The sequence below is a fragment of the Vicugna pacos genome, chromosome 27 (genome assembly GCF_048564905.1).
Source record: "Vicugna pacos chromosome 27, VicPac4, whole genome shotgun sequence".
Taxonomy (NCBI): domain Eukaryota; kingdom Metazoa; phylum Chordata; class Mammalia; order Artiodactyla; family Camelidae; genus Vicugna; species Vicugna pacos.
The window spans coordinates 24,047,303-24,072,636 of NC_133013.1; the positions used below are offsets into that span (position 1 = coordinate 24,047,303).

At 33.2% G+C, this 25,334-nt stretch overlaps 1 protein-coding gene across 5 annotated transcripts in view; it reads right to left on the reverse strand.

Moving 5' to 3' along the window:
- Nucleotides 1-25,334, reverse strand: part of SCAPER (S-phase cyclin A associated protein in the ER) — a 269,359-nt gene that overhangs the window by 201,148 nt on the left and 42,877 nt on the right. For 3 of the 5 annotated variants that reach the window (XM_031691717.2, XM_072950937.1, XM_072950938.1), the window contains exons 7-15: nucleotides 25,185-25,301; nucleotides 21,422-21,582; nucleotides 14,037-14,299; nucleotides 10,825-11,061; nucleotides 5,892-6,062; nucleotides 5,111-5,186; nucleotides 4,806-4,923; nucleotides 4,418-4,529; nucleotides 1,462-1,602 (exon numbers count right to left, since the gene is read on the reverse strand). In XM_031691717.2, the coding sequence (XP_031547577.2) occupies nucleotides 1,462-1,602; nucleotides 4,418-4,529; nucleotides 4,806-4,923; nucleotides 5,111-5,186; nucleotides 5,892-6,062; nucleotides 10,825-11,061; nucleotides 14,037-14,299; nucleotides 21,422-21,582; nucleotides 25,185-25,301 (1,396 nt within the window). Of the gene's footprint in view, nucleotides 1-1,461; nucleotides 1,603-4,417; nucleotides 4,530-4,805; nucleotides 4,924-5,110; nucleotides 5,187-5,891; nucleotides 6,063-10,824; nucleotides 11,062-14,036; nucleotides 14,300-14,736; nucleotides 14,791-21,421; nucleotides 21,583-25,184; nucleotides 25,302-25,334 lie in introns of those variants that run through there. The other 2 variants (XM_072950939.1, XM_072950940.1) reach the window with 2 other exon arrangements.

A 25,334-nucleotide genomic window follows, 5' to 3' on the forward strand; every position in this document is an offset into this window, starting at 1 on the left:
AAAGCATAAGGCAAACATACATGCTCCAGGAAAATTAATCATACTATGTCAAGGTTCACATGTTAAGCATAATCAAAATTCAAGAAAAGGGAATGGAACCTGATTCTCCAGACAAAATAAATAAAATAAAATAAAACTCAGAGGGAAAAATGTGCAACAGTAGGGTAAAAAAAAAAATCCAATCTGTGATATTGGTCAAATGTACGAAGTTTCAGTTATGCAAGGTGAGTATGTTTAGGAGGTAACAGTTAACCACACTGTATTGCATACTTGAAATTTGCTAAGAAGATAGATCTTAAATCTTCTCACCACAGACACAGACAAACGCACACACGGTAACGAAATAAAGGAGACACATATTTTAATTAGCTGGATTGCAGTGATCACCCACAATGTATATGTTTATCAAAGCATCATTATACACCTTAATATATACAGTTTTGATATGTCAACAATATCTCAAAAAAACTGGAAATAAACAGATAGAAAGACAGATGAATAGGATTATTTCCTGGAAATTAACTAGAAGGAAAAATAACAGCATAAAATTTCCTAAGCAAACTTTTTAATGAAAAAAAGTTAACAAGAGCCTGAATTCAAATTACAACCAACACCACAGAAATACAATACAGTCTAATATGAAATGGTTAGAACTACAATGTGTAAACATGTTAAGTGTTGGTGAGAATGTGGCTAACCAGAACTCTCATCCACTGCTGGTAAAAAACTGTTTCTTTAAAAGTTAAACCTCTTGCAAGACTCTGCTAATCCACTCTTGGGTATTTACCTGAGAAAATGAAAGCACACATCTGCACAAAGACTTGTACATGAATTCACACAACAGCTATACCTATAACAGCCAAAAACTGGAATGAAAACCAGTGTCCATCAACAAATGACTGGATTAATAAATGTGGTTATTCCTACACAATGGTGACCTTCTCAGCAATGGAAAGGAAACGATATACACAACAGCATGGATAAAATTCAAAGTAACTGTGCTGAGTGAAAGACGCCAGAGAAAGAGTACATACTCTGTGATTCCATTCATGTAAAATTCTAAAAAATGCCAACATGTATAGTGACAAAAAGCAGATCCGCAGTTGCGTGGTAACAGAGTTAGAGGAAGTAATGAATTACAAAGATGCGTGAAGAAACTTTTGAGGGTGATGGAATTGTTTATTATTTTCATTGTACCAATGGCTTCAGGAATATTTATGTCAAAACTCATCAAACTGATGCTTTACATACGAGCTATTTATTGTCTGTGAATTATATTTCAATAAAGCTGTAAAAAATATACATCTCACAGGATAATTTTAAGAATAAGATACTGCATTTAAGTTCTAAATGAGGCTGTAAAAATGCTCTGTTATTTGGCACAGAATAAACATCAGCTTATGTAACAACTGAAAAAGTACTCGGGTAACTAATTCAATGTTCAAAGCATCTAAGACATACCTTAGCTTCTTCCTCTTGTGCTTTTTTAACAATTGCTTGTAACTGCACCTCTCGTTTAAATTCAGCATGAAGTAATTTCTCTTCCATCATTCTACGTCGTTGATCTAGTAACTCTTCTTTCCACTTTCGGACATCTTTCTCCTATACACAATGAATTAGCTTGTCATTAACTTCAGCATACACAGTCACTTAACACAAGTACAAACAGATGAGCAGCTTAGGAATTAGAAAGTCTAGAACCTGGAAAGACCTAAAGGATCATGACTAATGATTAGCAACACATACTATGAAGCCAGACTGACTGAGTTCATAATCTACCCTGGTCACTTGCCAGATATGTAAACTAGACAACTTTTTTGGCCCCTGCCTGTTTCCTTATCTATAGAGGACAACAGTAGCACCTAACTCATAGGTTTTCAAGATTGAGTCAATATATATAAAACTCTTAGAAGAGTACATTACAAATTGTTCAACAGAAATATCTTCTGTTATTATCATACTGCACTGTGAGCAACTTAAAATGAAGACAGTGTACATTCCTTACCCTTATAAACTTTAATGTCTCTATAATCCAAATTCAAGACAAATAATTTTATCCTAGAGGTTGGAAAATAGTGACAAGTCTGAAAAATCACAATTATTTGCATAAGAAACATTCTCTGAAGTAACAAAGAGTTTTGCCCATAGAAGAATAAAGATAATTATGATAGTTGCCTTTAACTCCTTAAAACAATATCAAGCAGAAGTAAAGACCTGTCCTGTGCTCCAGGAAATTAGAACCAGCCCCAGTAAGAACTATAGAAAATCAATGCTGGCTCAACATGACTTGGAAAAAAAACTAATATTTCAGTTTAATTTTAGCAACATAATAAATAGCGTGTTTAACCATCTAAAAAAGTATGATGCAGAAACAGCACTAGATTAGAAGCTAAAAACAGGTCCTTAAAACCCTAGCCATGTGAATTACTGATCATGTGACACTGAAAACAGCCCTTAGCCCCTCCTAGATTCAGTTTTCACATCTACAAAAAGGGATTCAGTATTTGTTCAACTTTGTGTCCCTCACAGAGTTACTGTGGTGATTAGATGAGACCACATACGCAAAACAGGGTTGAAACAATAACTCATTTTAAATGGTAGGTGGAATTTTTCATTAATTAAAGGGATACCTACACTGATGAAGAAATTAAACCAGAGAACCTCTAATGCCTTGTACAATTTCAAGAATTTATTATTTTGTTTCCATGAATACCTGGAAATTGTATTACATAGTGAGAAAATAAACTATATACTTTTATTTGTATTAAAAACACACTAAGAAGGGAAATTATAATTGTGTTAGAACATTTTTTCAAAGCTGAAAATGAAATAATATATTAACTCTCGTAGAACTCCATGACATGGAGACTGGTTTTCATATTTGATCCACTCAATCTAAATGATTAAAATAAACACAATGATAAATTCTGGAGATTCAGATAAAAAGAAAAATTACAGATTTTCTTCCTTTCCCAGTCTACTTTTCTACTTTACTAAAGAGAACATTAGGCTACCTCATTTTTATAAACATTCAAATTATTTGGTCCAATTATCTCTTCCAATTTTAAAACACACATTAAGGAATGCAAGTCTTTTTAACTTATGCACATGAGTCCTCCTTTCCAGCATGGGAAGGTAACAAAGGAATTCACCTATACTACACTGTCACGTATCTTGTCATGCTGTGTTGTTTGTTGTACAAAGTCTCCCAGATGGCTCCAAATGACCCCAGTCACCTGGTATTCAGACCCTGGTGTATTTCCCATGTTGTGTCAGGATTGTGACCAACATAATTCAGCAAAAGTGTTGGTCTATCACTTCTGAGATTAGGTTATAAAAGACAGTGTAGCTTCCACTTTGCCAGCTCACTTGTTCATTCTCTCTCTCTCTCTTAGAATACTTTCTGTGGGGAAGCCAGCAGCCATGACGTGAGGACAGTGGGCTGTGGAAAGACCCATATGGCAAGAAACTGAGGTCCATAACCAACTGCTAAAGAGGACCCAAGGCCTGCCAATAATCACATGAGTGAGTTTGCATATGGATTTCTTAGCTCCAAATGACTGCTGCCCCAGCCAACAGCTTGACTGCAACCTCAGGAAAGACTTCGAGCAAAACTCACCAAGCAAGTCTCTCTTGCTTTCCATGCCTATAGTAATTGTGAGCTAAGAAATGTGTGTTGTTTTAAGCTGCTAAGTTTTGGGGTCCTTTGATACATAGTAGCACACATAACTAACACAATACTTACCTATGTCTGCCATGTGTCCCTAACAAGAACGACCATACACCGAGCAAAAGCCACCCTAGCACTATACTACTGCTTTACATGCTTGACACATTTATCATCATGACAGGCTAATAATTATAATTGTCATTTTATAGCTAAACAAATTAAAATGCAATACTGTTAGGTACCTTGCCCAGGGCATCATGTCTCATTACGTGGTAACACCAGAATTTCACCTGATTGGTCATCTCCAGAGCCCGTGTTCTTTCCACTACACCATGCTAACCAGAAGTTACACTGCTCTAAATACTCCAAGAATCTCTTCTATAAATCTAACTAGTGTCCCACTTACTCAAACTTGATAATCTCAAGCTCAAAACTGTCCTACCAATTCATTGTACACTTTGCACAGGATACTCCAATGAAACCCTCAATGAAAATGGCAAAAGACAAAGTGAAGCTTCAACCCATGCCAATTCCATAAAACATCAATTTGCTAACTTTTTTAGGAATGATACATTTTCTTTCTTTCTTTTAACTAGTAACCTTTTGTAATTTAATAGAAATGCTTTTGTTTCCAACAAAATGTATTTTTATAATTCTTTTAGCTTCTCTCAAACCAGAAGAAAAAGTCAGGTGGAAAAAGCCCATCAATTTAAGCCTATCATAATTTCCTGAAAATTAAAAACTCACCCTCTCTAACAATTTCTGAAGCTTCAATGTTTTCTCTTCCCGTAACTTTTCCCTTAGCTGCTGTGCTTTCATTTGTTTTTCTTCATGTTTCTTCTTAGATTCTGCAATTGTTCTATTAATACAGACAAATACAAGACAAGAGACATGAATGTTTACATGATAAAGCCAAAAATATTTTCTTTAGTCTTCAAAGTTCTTAAAATAAATACAAAAAATATACAAAACTAATTTTAACCTAACATTTCAGGAAAACACCGTCACTTTTCAATGGATCTGGAACTGTCCTGAATAATGTGCCTTAAAATATTATGCACAACTCTATTTAATAGTCACGAGTGACTAGTTTCCCTCCTGTGAAATATTTCAAATTAATTTTCAAACGCCAGACCTTTTACGAGATGGTGAGGAAAGTTTCTCGTGCATGTGAATTCCATGCCCTGGAGGTCTAGCAGGTTCCTCCTCTACAATATCCCCCCAGGATGTATTTTGGCGCCAAGATTCACGAGCTGCTCAGAAAAAAGAAAACCACTGTTACTGTTTAACCACATAATTCTATAAAGCCAACATCTGAGAACAGACTTTTAAAAGGCACCCCCCCTATTTATTTTACACAGAAACCCCATGTACTAAGATAACCTATTTGATACCCCTCTACCTGTACACACAACACACAGAAACACACACACATAATACCTTCATAGTCTGCAAGGACATCATTCCAGTCCATAGACATACCACAGAAAGATACACTCCCACTGCCCATGCTGGCCTAAAATGTAATAAAGGAAAATTGAAAAACAAATATTTGAACACAATTATAACCTTATAAAGTGAACTACATATGAAATTTCTTTACCTATTGCTCCTGCATTTCATTTAGCAAACAGTCCAAAACCAGAAAAAAGCTACATACCTCCTACAGTCACAATAATCACCAAGTTAAAAATACCACAGCCTATGCATTTTAAGAGGAAGACTAACCTATCTGCTATTAACAGCAGAGGCAAAGAAAATAAATTTAAAAGAAAAGCCCTGGCCTTATACTACTACTACATAAGCTCTGACATACTCGGAAGACACATCAGAAAAGTTAAAGAGTATTTGTTGGGCATTAAAATTAAACGAAAAACATTTGAAACATTTGATTACTTTTATTTTTTAAGAAATCCCTCTCATCAACACATATCCTGAGCACTTAGTGACAGCAAGGCAATGTATCATTTGCTTTTTGTCAGTAGAATAGAAAAAGATACCTTAGATTCTGCTTCAATCTCTACAATGACAATCTGAGAAATACTGAGTATTCACTTACTTTGAGATTCAATTTCTTGATTTGTAAAGTGAGAAAACAACTTCCAGCTTATCAACTGCATTATATACAAAAAGACGTAGTAATGGTAAAGTGCTTAAAAAAGACTTGCTACTGTTTACTGTGTAAGTCTCAAATAGAAAATAAAAAATTCTAAAAGCTCACAGAAAAATCACTGTCGTTGTCAGTTTCAATGTTAATATCATTGTTTTCTTCAGCCTCAATTTCTCTGGTTAACTGTTCCTCTTCAGCAATAGCACTAGCAATGGCTTCTTCATTGGCCTTTTCAAGACGATCTGCTAGCTCTTCTTTTTTAGCAAGAACTTCTGCCATAGACTACGAAGTTAAAAACAAACAAAAAGAAGAATTATCAGTTGACTGGGAAGTTAAGTAATCATTTCTTTCTTTATGTCCTAATCACATACTCAACAGTACACATAAAATAGCCTTGATCTCGATAATTATAAAACTTGGGGTTCAACTGTGTGACTTTGAAATTTCTTAAAAGAGCCTATTTTGAGTCCATAAAATGGTACAATAATCTGTTACTTACCTTCTTTACCAGACTGCTGTGTATGAGAAACTGTGAAGTTATATAAATAATAGGTATTGTTATTCATGACAAAGTGTGAAATTTCATTTGAGCACCAAAGTTCAAAAGTCATAATTATCTCAAAAAAAAAAACCAAAAAACAAAAGAAAAACACTATACTTTAAAGGGAACATTAAAAAAATTTATGCTGTAATGGTGATGATACTTGCTGAACGTATATCCCTAACTTAAAATTATGTGTTAGAAGTATGTAATATAAATAAAATGCATCAGAGTCATTAATTAATAAATCCCTATGGTAAGCTAAATATATACACTATAAACTCTAAAGCAAACACTGAAATAACAAAACAAAGATTTATGGCTACAAAGTCAACAAAGGAGATAAAGTAAATTATAAAGTATAATTAAAAAGATGGAAGAAAAGGAAGAAAAACGGATGAAAAACAGATGAATCTAAGAGAAAACAAACAGATGGTACAATTAAAGGAAACATATCAATAATAACTTTACATGAAAATAGTCTAAACAACTCAATTAATAGAGATTGTCAAATTGGATAAAAAGCAAGACCTCAAACCACCTACTGCCCATAAGAAACCTAATTTAAATGAGAATATAAATAGATTACAAGTAAAAGAGCTACCATACTAACACTAATCAAAAGCAAGCTTAAGTATTAATATCAGACACAGTAGATTTCAAACCAAAATATCATGAGGGATAAAGAAGGTCATTTCAAAATGGTAAGAGTTAATTCATCAAAACAAAATCCTAAATATTTATGAAATTATTAACAGAGCTTTAAAATACAGGAGGCAAAACTAATAGAATCGCAAAAGAAAATAAACTCACTAGGAATGTGAAATGTTGCAGCCACTTTGGAAAACAGTCTAATAATTTCTCAAAAAGGAAAGTTAACCTAATGTGGAAATGGGTATATGTGTGTATATGTGGACTGGGACATTGTGTTGTACACCAGAAACTGACACACTGTAACTCACTGTACTTCAATTAAAAAAAAAAAAAAGGAAAGTTACCAATAGGGACCCAACAATTCCACTCCCAAATGTATACCCAGGAGAAATGAAATCGTATGTCCACACAAAAACTTGCATACAAATATTTAAAACAGCATTATTCATGATAGCCAAACAGTAGGGAAAACCTAAATGTCTATCAACTGATGAATGGATAAAATGTGTATTCCGCATTTTCCAAATAATGGAATAGTACTTGGGTGAAAAAAGGAATGAAATACTAATACAAACTAAAACACAAATGAATCTTGAAAACATTACACTAAGTGAAAGAAGCCAGTCAGAAAGACCACAGATTATATTTCATTTCTATGAATAGTCCAGAACAGGTAAATCTATAGACACAGCAGGCAGATGTGGGGCTGTGCAGGGATGGGAGAGTGGGGTGAAAGGGAGTGACTGCTAATGGGGACAGGATTTCTTTTTGTATTACTGCAAGTGCTCAGAAATTAATTATGGTAATGGCTGCACAACTCTGTGAATATACTAAAAACACTGAATTATACACCTTAAATTCATACATTGTATGTTTTGTAAACTATATCTCAATAAAGTTACTTAAAAAAAAAAAGTTCCACAGATACATGCAGAGATTTCAATACCCCTCCCTCAACTGAGAACAAGTATGGAAAACTGGCATAGGAGACCTGAACAGTATCAACAAAACGGACCGTATGTTCCCAAGAGAAATTAAAACATATGTTCAAAACAAAGGCAAACGTTCACTGTGCCTTTATTCATAACAGAGAAACTGAAAACAATTCAGACATCTGAATGGACCATATCGTGTTACATGCATACAATAGAATACTCCTAAAGACAATAAAAAGGAGGAACCGTTAATACACACAACTACTTGGATGAATCTCAAAGTAATTATGCTGAGTGAAAGAAGCCAAACAAAGATTACATTACTCCATTTACAGAAAGTTCTGAAAATGCCAATTAATACCCAGTGACAGCAGGACAGCAATAGCCTGAGAAAGAGACACAGGGAAGAGCAGAAAGGAGGGATGACAAAGGGGAATGCGAAAACTTTTGGAGGCAATTGATATTCATTATCTTGATAGTAGTGATGATTTCATAGGTATAAACACATGTCAAAATTCATCAATTTTTGTATATCTTAGAACTGTGTGGTTTATTGAAAATCAATAACAACTCAATAAAGGCATTAAAAATGCAAATGCTTGAGCTTCAGCTTTTTACTAAATTGATCTGGGGTGGAGCCCAGGCAGAGGTATCTTTTTGAAAGCTTCCCCTCCCCCACTTTATCCCCCATCTCCATACTCTGTCCCCTCAAAACACTCAAGATTATCCCTGAGGAATAGGATGGGGTTCAGACAGTTTAGATGACAGACCATTTCTTTGCATCATAAGCTTTTTCTATGTAAACTCTATAATATTATAGAAACTAACTGTTGTTAAGGTGCCACACAAATGTCACAACTAACAATTAAAATCAAAATATTAAAGCTGAATATATTTAACTTTGCAGAAAGTAAGTTTTCACATGAGCCTATTTCCTTCTCAATTTTATCTTCCCCAGAGAACATTTCTATTTCGTCTCTAAAGACCTGAAAAGATTTTAACATAGTAACAGGGCTTATGATGAAATAATGATTAAATTATCCATATACACTTTCATATTTTCATACTGTGAAATTCAAATAAATATCTACATGCATCATTATTTTTTAAATTTCTAAATTTTCATTAAAATTTGGGATTTTAGTGAATCTAAAAAACAGATCCATGGTAGCTAGGATTTTTATCAGCACATTTTTACAATGTTGTCAAAAGTGGACCATAAACACAAAGGTTCTCACAGTTATTTTTGGCTTAGGTTTCTGTTAAATAAGAGAACTACAGATTTTTTTTTTTAACTAGCTATGTGACAATACTGTATTGAGAAAAAAAAAAAAAGAAAACAGTGTCCTATCAGTGCAGCAATTTTCTATAACCTCCACTTAGAACCTCAACAATGAGGTGATAATCTAGAGCAACTGATAGAAGCATCTCTGTCAGGAAAACAAAAAAAAAAGTTTAAAAGATCTTGGTTCAGTTAAAATTCCTCTAAGACCTCTAAGAATACACTAATATTCATATTTAAAGCAGAACTTATTTTCTCAAGTATGAAAATTTCACTCTCAAAATAACAAGGGTTTTGAATATTCTACCACAAGCTTATTTTACATATGTGATCAAAATTAAAATGAGAAACAGACTTTTAAATAATTATTTTATGCTTAAGTATAGGATTTTTTCTTCTTCTGAAATTTGATTCTCACAGAATCCATCTGTAAAATAAATACTTTAATGATATCTAGCCATGAAAACAAAAAGATAAATATGACCAATTTCTACCATACATTAAACCCACTACTTACATGACCATAATTATGTTTAACCTTTAAAAATATTCACACTAAAAGACCTAAGTTAAAGAACAAACTGCCGTTTATTCTTTTTTAAAGGAATACAAGTATTTGTTTTCGTATTACAATAACCCTTATTTTTCCCTTAAACAATCTCTATCAAGTTTCATCTATATCTAATAGTATTCTTTCTGTAAGATGTACGATTGGCCTAATACCATCTGCTGATACCATCTTTCAGCATGACAAAGCATTAAGTTTAAAAAGAAATTATAGCAGGGAGGGTATAGCTCAAGTGGTAGAGCACATGCTTAGCATGCATGAGGTCCTGGGTTCAATCCCCAGTACCTCCTCTAAAAATAAGTAAATAAATAGATGTAATTACCTCCCCCTACAAAAAAATAAAAATAAGTTAAAAAATAAAATAAAACTATAGTATATGATGGCCATTTAAAAACTAAAATTTCAATTACTTTTCTCAACAACTTTTTATACATGCCTATTCCTTTTGAAAGCTACTTTTTAAACAAAGCCAGCATGACCTATTCTGGATTATCTTCAGGCCAAGTGTCTTAATACAAAAATGGGAAATACAAATACATGGGCAGAAATAAGTAGTCATGCAAAACCATAAACCTATAAATAATCTCAAGTCAATGCATTTTTAAAGATTCTGCAATAGAGATGGTAAATAAATTTCATCTTAAAGACTAATTCCAAGGAAATGATAGTAACGGTCTAAATTACACTGTAAAGAGAATTTTTAAAAACTAAGTCCATTAAGCACCATTTCCTATCTATCAGAGTGGTAGACGTTGCATAGAAGACATTATTGTTATCGTGTCTTAATGCTCGACTGAAGAACATTTGATCAAATCACAGACAAACTAAATGATTCTGAGCAAGTTATTTAATCCCAGACTCATTTCCTTCCTCTACAAAACAAGAAGAATCTTAACTATATTAAAAGGTTGCTACAAGAATAAAATATTAAAATGAAATAACATATATAAAATGTTTTATAAAAAAATGCTTTGTAAAGTAAAAAAGAGACAATACAACTTTGTATTACTGAGGTTTATGCTTCTTTAATATATTTATTCAGAATTCTAATAAGTTGTTCTTACCAAGTTAGCAGCACTCACATTTGAAATATCTGAAGGGTCCATTTCACTTTCTATTCTTGCTTTCTCTGCTGAAAATTTGTCTTCAGTTGCTTGCAAAGGAGGTGTACCCGCTTGCTGAGTAACTAAAACACACTCTGTATCAATGTGAACAGCAGGTATTTCAGAAGTTTGCACAGAATTGTCTTGTGAGAAAGTACTGCCAGAGTTCTTGACATCATCCACTGTACTCACTGTGAACTAACAAAATACATTATGAAATGAATGAGAGATAACAAAAAATACTCACCAACTATTCCACTCTAGAAAAGCTGATTCTGCTTAACCTATCAACTGTGAAGCAGCAGTTGACTGGCTGACATACAATTCACTCATCTTTTTCGCATGTTTCAAGTGTAAAAAAAAGAAACCATTAAGCAGCTACAAATTTTATTTGCATATCTACTATGTACAGGACACTGTCTGAAGTGCTTTAAGAAATTAAGCAATATATATTGTAATTATGTTTTATTTTAGTAGGCTGATTCTTGATGAGTACTCTATGCCTCACAAAAGGAATCTAATCACAAGTATAATACTTTGTCCAATATTCTAATAACTAAAGGTATTTACATGGTTTTAGTGAAGACTGTCTAATATTAAATGAAAGCACTTTTCACCAAAATACATACTTCAATTGCATTTTACTCAAAAACATTAAACTTGCTCTCTCTAGATAACAGTAACAAAAACTCAGAGTATCTTTCATGAAGACCCACATGGCCCATAATACCAATTCTCAGATCTAAAAGAGAAATACACCATTAAAAAGTACAGTATATCTCAGCATGCAGTCTCATTATGTAATTCATACTCTAGACTTCAACAGCCTTCCTGTTCCCCTTTAGGAATATTTAACACATAACAGAAATGTGAAAACCATCTAAAACAAATACAATATTTGCTTAGCCCAAATACATATCCATTTTCTAAAAACTTTCCAGTTTGGTGACTAAGAACAAGTCCTTATTTTCACCTTCTAACAAAGTACAGAAAGAACGATGCTGTTTTCCCTATTATACTCAGAGTAATGAACTCCAAGTAGAAGAACTAAAATCTAAAATTGTGACTTTAAAACTCATTCACATCACTACTTAAATAAACATTAGATAAACACTGCAGTGTTCATAAAACCTCCAGTTTGACTAATTATTTATATAAATATTAAACTTGACCAAGCCTTATAAACTACTTCAAAAATTCTACTATTGGTTAGAACTTTAAAGTATCCCAAAGTGTTGATTTTAGCATAAGCATTATTTAAATTGCATCACAATGTTTATATTGCTATCAACATTATCCATACATCAGTCACCACAGTTTATAATCTTCTTGGCAATATTTACATTAGCATTACTGATCTTTATAATATAGTCAACCCTGTTTACTAAAAAATCAGTATCAATTTAAATAACAAAATCAAAGTTAAACTATAATGTTGAAAAATATATAAATATGCTAATTCCACTTTCAAAATGACAGTGGAGAAAACAATTATTACCATTAGCTTGGTTACCATCAGCAGTGTAATTTTACACTGGAACAATTTCACAATAATTACTCAAAAGTTCTATGTATGGATTATTTCTAAAATCTCAAAATGACATGTTTATTCATTACACAAAGCCAGCATAATTTTTATGTTAAATTTTATAGTTAAAATACATGTTAGCAAAAATGCTAGAGGTTGGTTAAGTAATATAAAAAGTGATTTCTATATCAAATTTACCTACATTTAAATTTTTCTTAAAGTTTCATCTAACAACTATGTACTGATTACTTCCTATGTGTCTAGGACTCTGCTCCATATTATCGGAAATTTAAAGTAATATAAAAGATATTGTCCACAAGGAACTTTCAATATCATGTGGGCATAAAACATATAGACATTAAAGAATTATATCTTTATATGTATGTGCATGTATTATGTTTATATCTAAATATCCTATAGGTAAAAACATCAGTAGCAATGTAAGATTAAGAGTCATTAATATCATTAAGAAAAAAAAAACATGGAAGCTTAATACAGTTTCCAATAAAAATAAATATCCTGTAAGTATAAAAGGAGAAAATTTTTAAAAGCAAATACTATTCTAGACTGAGAAATATTTTAACTATTTTACAACTTTTTAACTTAGTCCCTGGACTATATCAAAGAATATACCTTCTATTTCATTAGCCATTTTATATAAAATTATACTAATTGAACATAAGTCTTTCTATAAAGAAATATCTTTTTAAAATGCATTCCTTAACCAAATAAGTAAAATAAACTTCAAGTGGACTAAGAGAAGAAGTACTGGGAATATTAACATCAAAGAATCATTTTCAATATTAGGAAATTACTCTATACTCAAACTGCAGGAAGTAAAAGTAGAGCAACTGAAAAATGATTCTTACTTTCATCACCATTTTAAATAACACTTCAAATGAAGCAGGAGGACACCACTTTAACCAAATAATCAAAGCTAACAACAAGTGGCAAAATGATAGGATACACCTTTAGATGTGAGGCTAAGGACAATCACTTTACTTCTTTCAAAATGCATAAGCTAAACTGAAGAATGAACAAAGGACATTGTACAAAAAACCCTGAAATGTATTCTTCAAAAATATTGATGTCATAAAAGACAAAGACAGGCTCTGGTGAAACTGCCTGTGGTGAAAGACATTAAAGAAACAAAGTCAAATACAAAGTGTGATTCTAGACTGGGTCTTGGATCAAGGAAAAAAAAAATCTATGGAGAAATTATTGGGACAACTGGAAAAGTTTGAATATTAACTACAGATTAGTTAACAAACTATATAAATGTTAAATTCCCCAGATTTTATAATTATAATGTGGTTATACAGAAGACTTTCTTTGTTCTTTGGAGATACATGCTATAGCATTTAAAGGTGAACGGGTATGATGTTTGCGTGTTACTCCCAAATGTTTAACATACCATGTGTGTGTGACGTGTAAATAGAGAGGAAAGAAAAACACGTGGCAAAACGTTAATCTGTGAATCCAGGTAAAGGGCATCGGAGGGCTCATTATTCCATTCTTACAACTTTTCTAGAGATCTGAAATTTTTCACTATAATAAGTTTAAAATGAAGTAGAAAAATTAAGACATTCCAGTATACATATATTCCTTATAAAAAAGCAGTAAAAGGATTTTCAGAATGTACTACCTGGGTTCTTTCAGCAAGAGGATGATCACAAGAGTGTACTGAGTCTTTGGGCCGAGATTCCATAGTACTAGAAGGTCCATCTCCAACAAAGTCACTTTTCTGTATGCTTCCATCAGGTAAAAGACGTATATTCTCTTTATCACTGTCATCCTTTGATCTTAATGCTTCTGTGGCTGATGAAACTTTTGGCATCACTGCTGTTGATCGTGAACGGACAGGCCTTCCTCTCTGAACAGTTTCCCATCCTTCAGCATCTTTCCGTTCTATGCAATTGAGGGAAGAAAAGAAATCAAAATTTCTTTAGATGATAAAAATTTTCAAAAATCTGTAAAATAAAAATATTTTCCAATCTAATTCCCATTAAATGTAACTAAGACACAAACATGACACTAACTACTATGCAAGGTGTATTGTGCATGCATGCATGTGTGTGCATTCTCTAATACCTAAACGACACTGTAAGGCAGGTACAATTATTCTGCTCTTATAAATGAGAAAACTGAGATTCACACTAACACTGACCTGAGGCCGCACAGTCATAAAGTAATAATATTTACATAGTGTACACTATGTGCTAACACTGCTGTAGGTGCTTTACATATAACTCTTTTAATCTTTATAATAACACTGTTAAGATCAGTACTATCATTCTCACTTTATGGATGAGGAAACTGAGACAAAGAGAGGTTAAATGATTTACCCAAGGTCACACATCTAGCAAAGGTAAAGCCAAGACGCAAGTCCAGGCAAACTGGTTCTGATGTCCATGGCCCAATGGATACATAAAAACTGCCTCCCCCCAATTCTAGAATCCATACATAGACTAGCTCCAAAATCCAAGTTCTCTCCTTCGTCTCAGTACTTATAACACAACTTGATTTGGAAAAAAAAAACAACTTTAATGATCATAAGACTATAGAATGTTAACTGAAGAAACCCTAGAGGATCTAGTCCAATGTTCCACTAAACAGAAAAGAAAATGAGGGCCTATGTCCAAAACCACAGAGTCAAAAGCCTAAAATAAATCAGAATCTTTCAAAATGTCACAGCCTGAGGTATATATGTATATAATAATGTATATAGCCACAATTTAAAAAATTCTATAGGCTAAATGCAGACTGTCAAAATTAATATGAAGACTTCTAGTTCTGGCCAAGATGAAGCAGTCTCACCTTCATCCCTAGGTCCTCCTTCTTACAACTGGATTTGGGTTTTCCTTCCTTTCTAATAGGTGTAATTGAGGCTAGAAATTTTCCTCAAAGCATAGCTTTACCTTAATCCTACAAAATCTTAAATGTTCATTTTTAGCCACATCAAATTTTCTAATTTTCATTGTGATTTCTTCCCTGATTCATGGATTATTCAGAAATATATTCCAAAATTCCAAAAATTTGAGAATTGTATGGCTATCTTTTTGTAATTAATTTCTAATTTCATTCCACTGTGTTCAGACAGACAGAATGAGTTCAGTCATCTGAAAGTTGCTGAAACTTGTTTAATGGCTCAACATGTGTCAATTTTGGTAAACATTCCTTGTGTGCTTGAATACGTATTTGGACTTACAGTTATAGCCATGACAAAATAACCTGTATCAAAATTAATCTTATTCTTGCCAAACACAACCATAAGAACTAGACAAAATATATAAATGAATTATTTAAAGGCATTGGAAAGCAACCAATATAGGCAATATCTGAGGAACTACAATTTCTGAGAAAAGAGACAACAACATGAGTTCCACATTCACCCTAGAATTTTCCCTGAAGACCTGTGGAATTCACAGTGCAGGGGAAGTGAGTCCTAGCAGAAATCAGCAGTCCTGTCTAGCTGAGACAGATGCTAGAGTTCAATTAGTCTAAAGCAACTGGGACTTCAGGGGAAAGGAGGGGAACCGCAGGAAAGTAAGCCAAAAAAATCTGCATTCAATCTTTCCTTAAAAAATCTGACAACTGCTACGCTTTGCACATAGAGGGCAAGACTCCAAGACACCAAGCAGAAAACAGCAGCTGGGATGTTAATGAGCTAAGCAGATATTGTAGCAACTGTACAGTGCTGAGGAAACAAAAGCTGGAATTCAAGAATGTAGTGGCCTTGGCAAACACCCCACGTTTTCAGTTGAGACCACAAAAGGAGTAAGGAGAAACTAAGACACATCGACTTTAATAAAACCTCAAACCAAACAGGATTAAGGTGATCTGCTTGTTCTCTGTCTTATTGCCAGGGGAAAAAAAAAATTTAGAAGGAGCCTCTATAACTTTTAATGTACAATGTTAACATTCAATTAAATATTATGAGGCATGCTAATAAAAAAGAGTCAAATAACTGAAAATCCCCCAAAAATGTTTTTTAAAGCAGTTCAGACATTTTACTTTTCAGACACAGAATTTTTAAATAGTGACTATTAAAATATTCAAGAAAACATGGATCAGACATAAAGAACAGAGGCTCAGTGGACTAGAAAACATACCTGTAAAGTTTCCAGATTGAAGAATCAAAAAAAAAAAAAGGAAAAGGAAAAGTACTATTTGTAGATGTATCAATTATGTCAAGTTCATTAAACACATTATTTAGATATTTCATATCTTTATTGATCTTTATCTACATGTATTATCAGTTGAGACAATTGTTAAAATCTCCCAGTATAAATACAAATTTTTCAAATTTTCCTTGCAGTTGTCAAGTTTTGCTTTATATATGTTTTAAAGATGTCATGTACATATAAATTTAGAACTATCTCTCTGTTGAAATGACATTTTAATAATTAAAAAAAAGTATCTCTTTAAAATGCTTTTTGCCTAGTTTGTCTATTTTGTCTGGTATTAGAGCAATACTAGCACTGATTTGAATATGATATGCATACAATATCTTGCCCTGTCGTTCTGTTTTGACTTATCTATATCTCCATATAGAAGGTGTATCTCTTATAAGCAGAATGTAGTTGGGCTTTATTTTTAATGTAGTTTTATAATCTTTTTTTTAAATTTAATATTTAGACCATTTACATTTAATGTAGGGATTGATACATTTGCATTTACTGCTATCATATTATAATTTGTTTTTGATTTGTTTTAACTGTTTTGTGTATCTTTTTTTCTCTTTTCGTGTCTTCTTTTGTATCAATCAAAAAGATTATCAGTTGAACATTCTTTTACTCTTCTTTGTGGTTTTCTTGAGTTTATAACATACATCCTTGACTTACAATGTCTAATACAAATGAGTACTTCTTTAACTTCCCAAACAATGCCAGAACCTAGAAAATATAAGCTCCATTTATTCTTCTCTTCTCTTTTGGTTTACTGTCATAAATTTTCATCACACATATATCTTGAGCTCAACAAGACATAATGTTTCACACAGTCAATACACATTTCGTGTTATCCACATGTTTACTCCCCTGGTGTTCCTCATTCTTCCATGCATTTCCAGGTTTCTATCTAGGATCATTCTCCTGCCATCTGAAAACTTCTCAGTGGTGTTTCTTTTAGTGGAGGTCTGCTATTTACAAATTCTCTCCATTTTATTTGTCTAGAATTGCCTTTATTTTACCTTCATTTTTTAAGAGTATTTTTGCTGGATACAGAATTCTATCTTGTCAGTTATTTTCTTTCAGCACCTTAAAGATCTCATTCCACCATCTGGATTCCATTAGCTATCAGTTTACTCATGCGTCTTTGAAAAGTCTTTTTTTTTTTATAAGACTTCTGTAAAGATTACAAACTTGGTAAAGATTTTTTTCTTTGACTTTTAGCATTTGTATTATATTGTATCTAGATGAGATTTATTTTGTATTTTTCCTGCTTGGACCTACTTGAATATGAAAATTGATGTCTTCTGACAGTCTGGGGAAATCCTCAATGATTATCTCTTCAAATGTTGTTTTTGCACCATTCATCGCATCCCTTCACAGATTCCATTCATAGCTATGCCTCTTACGATCTTCTCTGTATTCTCTTTTCTCTCCATGATTTAGCCTCAGTATTTTCTACTAAGAATTAATTCAATCCCAACTCTGTTAAATTTTAAATCTCTTAATACATAGAAACACATCAGACATTTTAAGAATTTCATTTATCTTCCCGGATTCCTTTCTTTCAGAGCACTGCGACCATAAAAAAAAAAAAAATCTGGAATGGCTGCTCTCTAGACGTGTACACAGCTATCATCCTGGGATCAACAACCACAGAATTACTACCTCTGCCTCTTCTCTGTGCTGGTTGCCTCTAGTAGGGATAGTGTCCATGGTGTTAAAAAATTTCTGAGAACTTGCATGCTTGAAAATATCTTTACTCTCACTTCTAGTGGATAATTTGGCTGGACATAGAATTTTAGCTTAGAAATTATCTTCCTCCACAATTTGAAAACATTGCTCAATTTTCTTGTGGCTTCTAGTGATAGTTCTGGAAAAGTCATTCTGATTCTTGGTCATTTGTATGTAAACTAATTCTTTAATTTTTAGAGCCTCGCATCATCTGTAGTATTCATGAATTTCCCAACATGTTTTGATGTCACTCTATTTTCATCTACCATAGTGGGCATTTAATGGGCCCTTTTAGTTAAAAACTTACTGTCTTCCTGTTAAACAAAATTTCCTTTAATTATCTGTTTCATGACTTCTTTCTTTCCTTTATTTTTGTATAACACATGTTGTTCAAATATCAGACATTCCCATTATCTATTTTTATATAACAAGCCTAAAGCTTAGTATCTTAAATTACTAGCCATGTTACTTATTTCCACACAATTCTTTGAGTCAGGAATCTGAAGAGTGCTCATTTGTGGGGGAAGAGGGCATAAGGGGAGGCTTATCTCATCTCCACATGGTGTCAGCTAGGCTGGTTCAACTGAGGTCAAGAGAGTTCATGATAGCTTCACTATATGCCTGAAGCCTTGATACTAGTTATTGGCTGAAACAGCTAGGTTCTCCTTCTCCTGGCCTCTTTCTCTTCACGTGATCTGTGAATATTCAGTAGCCTATCTTGGGCTTCTTTACACGTCAGCTGGCTTCCAACAAGGAGAAAATGGAACCTCTTATTGGCTAGGGTGGGAATTTGCCAAATATCACTCTAGATACATTCTACTGACCATGTCAAGTCACAGGACCAACCAAAGATTCAAGAGGAGAGAAAGCAGATTTCACCATTTGATAGTGGGAGAGGCATGCATGCACGGGGATGAGAGAAATTGTGGGCACCCATTTTCATACACAATCTACCACAGTTCACAATCTAGCTTCAGATTGCCAAAGTCTTCCAAGGCTACTAGGCATTCATCCAACTACAGAATCAGTCTCAAAGACCAATATCTCATGGTCTACATCAGATCTGGATGTGCTCCTTAGCTATGGGTTCTCTTGATCTGGAAATCTGGCAGTTCAGGGGGAGAAAAGGGCTTGAAGTGGAAGATAGGATGAGGCATCTCAACATTATCTTTATCAGTAGTCTTCAACTTAATCTCTGTTTTCAACACAATACACTCCCACCTTGCAATGTTGTTTGGTATCCCTCTAGTCAAATAGCATCTTAGTACCTTCTCTAGAGAATAAATGTCCAATATTCTGCTAGGGCGAGAGATACAGCTATTCTCATCCTACTATTCAGAGTTATAGAGAATTGGGGAGAATTCAAAATCCGTATATATTCCTATATGTATAATCCCTACCTTTACCCTCACTTTCAGAGATATCTGCATCCACTGATTTCTGAACCTTTTGGAAGTTATGCAGAGCAAATTGGATTGCTTGACAGTTTTGCCCACCCTGAGTTGAGGACTCAGCTAGCTCATTCAAATGTCACCACTGGTCTTTCTACCTTCCAGCTTCCAAAAACTTGTTCACATCATCTCTTCTCCTGTCTCTTTTTCCTTAAGTCTTACTTCTAAATTCTTTCATTATCATTTGAGCTGAGTTTTGAGAAAAAGGAAAGTAAATGCATGTGCTCAATCTGTCATCTTTAACAAAAATCAATTTTAAAGCATATCATTAGAAACTTGAGGACTATAGCTACTATAAGCATAAATTACTTAAGCTATACACTGTAATTCACTGCACATAACGGTGCATCAAAATCCAAAAAGTGAAAGCCAAAGTGGTCAAAAATAAAATTACCTGATATATTAAAAAGATATTTTTAAGCCTAGTCATAATCAGATCTATCATTTTACCTCAGCCAAATGGGTCACACTCAGAAATAATCTGAGAGTACTGCTTTAAACAAAACCATGATATGTGCTAATATCATGATTCTATTCAGTTTTTTTGCAGTTGATTTTTTTATCACATTTCTCTCAGACTCTTTCAAGATACAGAAACTAAACTTGAAAATTGTGCATTTTCCTACTTTTATCGAAGAGAGAGGACTCATGCCTATACTCAGTTTTCTACCACACAGTCTGTGTAGACAAAGTAAGGGCAATATATCCCATAAAAGTAAGGAATTATTTGAAATAAGACAATACAAGTTACTGAGACCAAAATGGAAAAATAACACAACAACAATATCCACAATGCAAAGGGGGCCATGTCTTTGTTATATCCAATAAAACATTTCTTTCCTATTTTTTCTCTTCTAATTTATAATTATTTTATTGAAGTATAGTCAGTTTCCAATGTGTCAATTTCTGGTGTACATCATAATGTTTTAGTATAATATATGCATATACATATATATTACTTTTCATATTCTTTTTCATTATAGGTTACTACAAAACATTTCTTCCTGAACCAAAAAGCTCCAAAGGGATCTTTCACTGAAGAGAAAAGAAAGCAGTATTTTTAAGTTGTTCCTTAACTCATAACACAAATTCATTATTACTTACTATCACCCTAAAATCCTGGCCTCTACAAATGTATAAAAGAAATCCACTCTGGATTTATGAAGGAAATTCTTATGGAATAAATTCCAGATGGGTCCTCAGAATAAAAGCTCTCCTATTTATTTGTTCCCCTTGATTATTCTGATGGTATAGAAAATAGATATGTGAGCAAAGATGAACACAGAATATTATTTTAGTACCAAAATAACATTCAAATATTAGTGAAATGAAGGACTGACATGATATTTAAAAGCGTATATTACCTAAAGGATGAACTTCTTTATTTTTTTTCTACTTTAAGTCAAAAGACTAATAAAAGATCTTATACATGAACTGACAAAAGATATCCTCCTTAAAGTTTACACAAGACAAATGTGAGACTAGAAATAATCTTTATAAGCTTTCATAGAGTTTTGAAGATTATTTTATAATTTTAACAAAGGTAAATTGATATCATATAAATAACACAAAAAGATAAATATATAATGCTATTAGCATCAATTTCAAATAAAATAAATATCTTCATGTAAATCCACCTGTCTACTACATAAAAAGGTTGATTCAAAGTCACTTGCCATTTTTGCGGGAAGGTGTCTGCATTGCCATTGGTGGGCAAGAATGGGCAGGCGCTACATCTGAAGAAGCAGTAGAGCCTGTATGATGAGCCTTTACCTTGTCAGCCCAACTGACACCTGTGGGAGCCAGACGTGGAGCAGCCACCGTGCCAGGTGAGCCCCTATGGAGAAAATGACTGCATTTAATAAATCAAATAAAAGTTAAATATTTAAATTTTAAATGAGTTATGTGTGTGGATGTGTATCCACATATACAAAATAACATACTACCATAGCAATTTAAGGCAAATATATTTATAAATTTATCTTGGTCTAATGCTTCATAAATTTGATATCGCATATTATATAGGAACAAGTATAATATAAAAGCTCTCATCAATTTGGTTTAAAAGAAAATTTCACTTAAATGGGGACTCTTAAAAATATGCATATGTACCTTAAACTTTTTATTTTCATTTAAAACTTGCATCTTTTAGTAATATAAATGTGCATTAATTTGCCATTCTATCAATATAGGCACTATTAAAACAGGCATATTTTGTGTCTGTAATTCTTACATGAGCCACAAATATGATGCCTCATTGACAATGGCCAATTTTGGTTTCTTTAAAATGGAGTGAGAATTTAGTGACACCTCTTAAGTAGTCTAAGTGCACAGTCCTCAACGTTAATAATATTTTCCCCAATCTTTCGCAGTTGTCCTATCCACTCCTCAGTTGACAGCAAAACTTTTAACAGTTCACTTTATTAAAGCTTTCCAAAAACTTATCTTAGTTTTCACAGAAACAATGACCCTTTTTATACTCACATTTCACTGGTTTACTTAATATTTAAATTATGAGTTAAAATATTGAAAACAACTTAAATAAACAAGTTTGGTAACTAACTGCATAGTCTAAATAAGCATTTAATTCAACCAGGAAGAACAGAAGTGAGTATACATTCTAAAGACAGCCTACAAGCCACCATTTTTCAGCATCTTAAACATGTTTTACAATGATAACAAAGAGTGTCAATTAATCCAGTGATACGATTAGATGGAGATCAGTATGAGAACGTTTAGTATGCATGCATTAAAGATTTTCAGTGTTAAAATAAACCATGTACTATACAATACTCTGAACCACAGACCAATGGAATGCATTACAAGGGAATTTCCCTTACAATGATACTGGAATATACAAACATTTGGTTTTGCTTGCTTATCTATCTTTCCCCCACTTCACAAAAATCCAATTATTACAAGGTTCCAAAGTCCATCACTCTTCACCTAAGGCAATGCTATCTAATAATCTCATTTGAAAGCAAAGAACTGGTTCTACTGAGTAACACTTAATGAGCTCTTACTAAGGGCCAGGTACAATGCTAAGTGCTTGAGATATAGAAGATACAACAAACATCTTGCCTTAAAGAAAGTCATGGTATAAGTACAAAAAAAAAATTTTAACACATTGCAAATCTAAAAATAATGAAGTATGTGCAAGGTTCAGCAGTAACAAGACATGAAAATGACTGTGACACAGTTGGGGCAGGGAGTGGTGAGAAGTCCTGAAGAAAGGTAAGCTTTTAATAGAAGAAAGAGAATTGACCAAGCAAACTACTTACCAATCCTCACATTATTCATCAAGTGTGAAGATTCACTCTAAAGAACTAGACAGAATCCAAATTTTTGTCTTAAAAACAAATTCTTCCATGGAAATTAAAAGATAACAACAGTGATGATTGTGAGGAACAACATCACAGCTGCCGGAGGTGTCAATAACACTTTGGGCAAACGGGCTAACTTAAAAGGAAAAGCTGGAGAACGAGACGTCCATAGGGAGCTTTGAAAAGCTCCAATATACCCCTGGAAATCAAGAGGCCATGCACAGGTGCAGGGTTGTTTGCAAGCCCAGGAAAGATCTGAGAAGGCCCTAATCTCTCACCTCTGACTGACCCTGAGGCTCTGAGGAAGCAGGAACTGGCAGCAAAGACAACTGTAAACTCCAGGGCACTGAAGACATACTTATCATATATAAAACTAGACAAGAGCCGGAGATTTATTGGTTCAAGGCATCTAAACAAACCTCTATCAAATCATTAGTTGACAACTAAGATAACTGAGCAGAGCCTGAGTGGATACACATGCAAAGAACAGATTTCATAAAACTAGTTCAAGAAGTCAAACAAACAAATAGTAACAAAACCACCACCACCAAACAGCCACAACCACAAATCCTGGAAAGGGGTAGCAATCTGATCTCCAGAGTTGTCACATTATTTAAAATATCCAGTTTTTAACAAAAAACTATAAGACATGCAAATAAACAGGAAAGTATGGCCTACTCACAGACACACAAAAGAAAAGTAACTGAAATGAGTTCCCAAGGCAGCATGAACATTGGACTTACTAGACCAAGACTTTAAATAAGCTACTATAACTGTGCTCAAAGAATATCAAAAACAAAAGGAAATCGTATTAAAAACTAAAGTATGAAAACAAAGTTTCATCAAATACAGAATATCAGTGAAGAGAAATTAAAAATAAAAAAGAACTACGTAGATGTTCTGGACTTGAAAAGCAAAAAAATGAAAATAAAAAATTCACCAGAAGGGCTCAACAGCAGAACTGAGCTAGCAAAATAAAGAATCAGTAAATTTGAGGAGAGGTAAATTCAAACTACCTAATCTGAGAAACAGGAAAAAGAAGTATAGAACACTGAACAGAGTCTTGAAGATCTGTGGAACACCATCACGAGTACCAACACAGATCAAGTGGGATTCCCAAAGACAGAGAAAGGGACAGAAAGAGTATCTGCAGAAATAATGGACAAATATTTCCCAAATTTGATGAAAACATTCATCTACAAATCCAAAAGGCTCAACAAACTTGAAGTAGAATAAACTCAGAGATCCATTCCTAGATACATCATAGTCAAATTACTGACAATCAAAGACAAAGATTGAATCCTGAGAGCAGCAAGAGAAAAGTGAGGCATCTCATGAAAGGGTCCCCAGTAGGAATAACAGCTTATATCTCACCAGGAGCCATGGAAGCCAGAAGGTGGTGAGAGGACATGTTCAAAGTGCTAGAAGAAAAAGACTCTCAACCAAGAATTCCATGCACTGCAAAACTATACTTCAAAAACTAATGGATAAATTAAGATATTCTCAGATAAACAAAAATTAAGAAAAACTGTCACTAGCAGACCTGTCCAATAAGATAAAGATATACTAAAGAGAGTTCTTCCAACTGAAATGATAGGACACTAGACAGTAACTTGAATCTATGTGAAGAGGATCACTAAAAGTAACTACATAGGTAAATGTGAAAGACAATACAAATGTATTTTTTCTCATAATTCTTTTCTTTTCCTGTGTGATATAAAAGACAACTGTATAAAACAATGATTATAAAACTGTGTTGATAAATTACAATGTATAAAGACGTAATTTATATGACAACATAGTGTATGATATATATTTAGATCCTCTGTTGTAAAAGAAATTGCCAGTTCACGTTAGAAGTCATTTAGCATGAAATATGTTTATAAGTTTCATTTTTGGATCCTAATTATGTTTAAATATACAACATTTCCTAAAAGTTAAATTTTCCTTTCCTGGATTTTTTTAAACCTTTTATTCAAACAATTTCAAACATAAACAATAACATATACATGGATATATTCATAGTGAAATACCAGTTTTATAATACTGTATTATTCACAAAAAAATTATTTACTGTAATATAAGTCTTAGTAGGCTTTTTTCTACTTCGTCTCACCCAAAATTTAAGCTTCTTCGAGCATTTGATGTTACACTTATTCTATCTGTTGATGGACTTGGAATCACATGACGTCCTGGAGACATCTTCTTTACTTCCCATGCCAATGAAGTTGGTCTGCCAATTCAAGACATACAGCAGATTAACAGA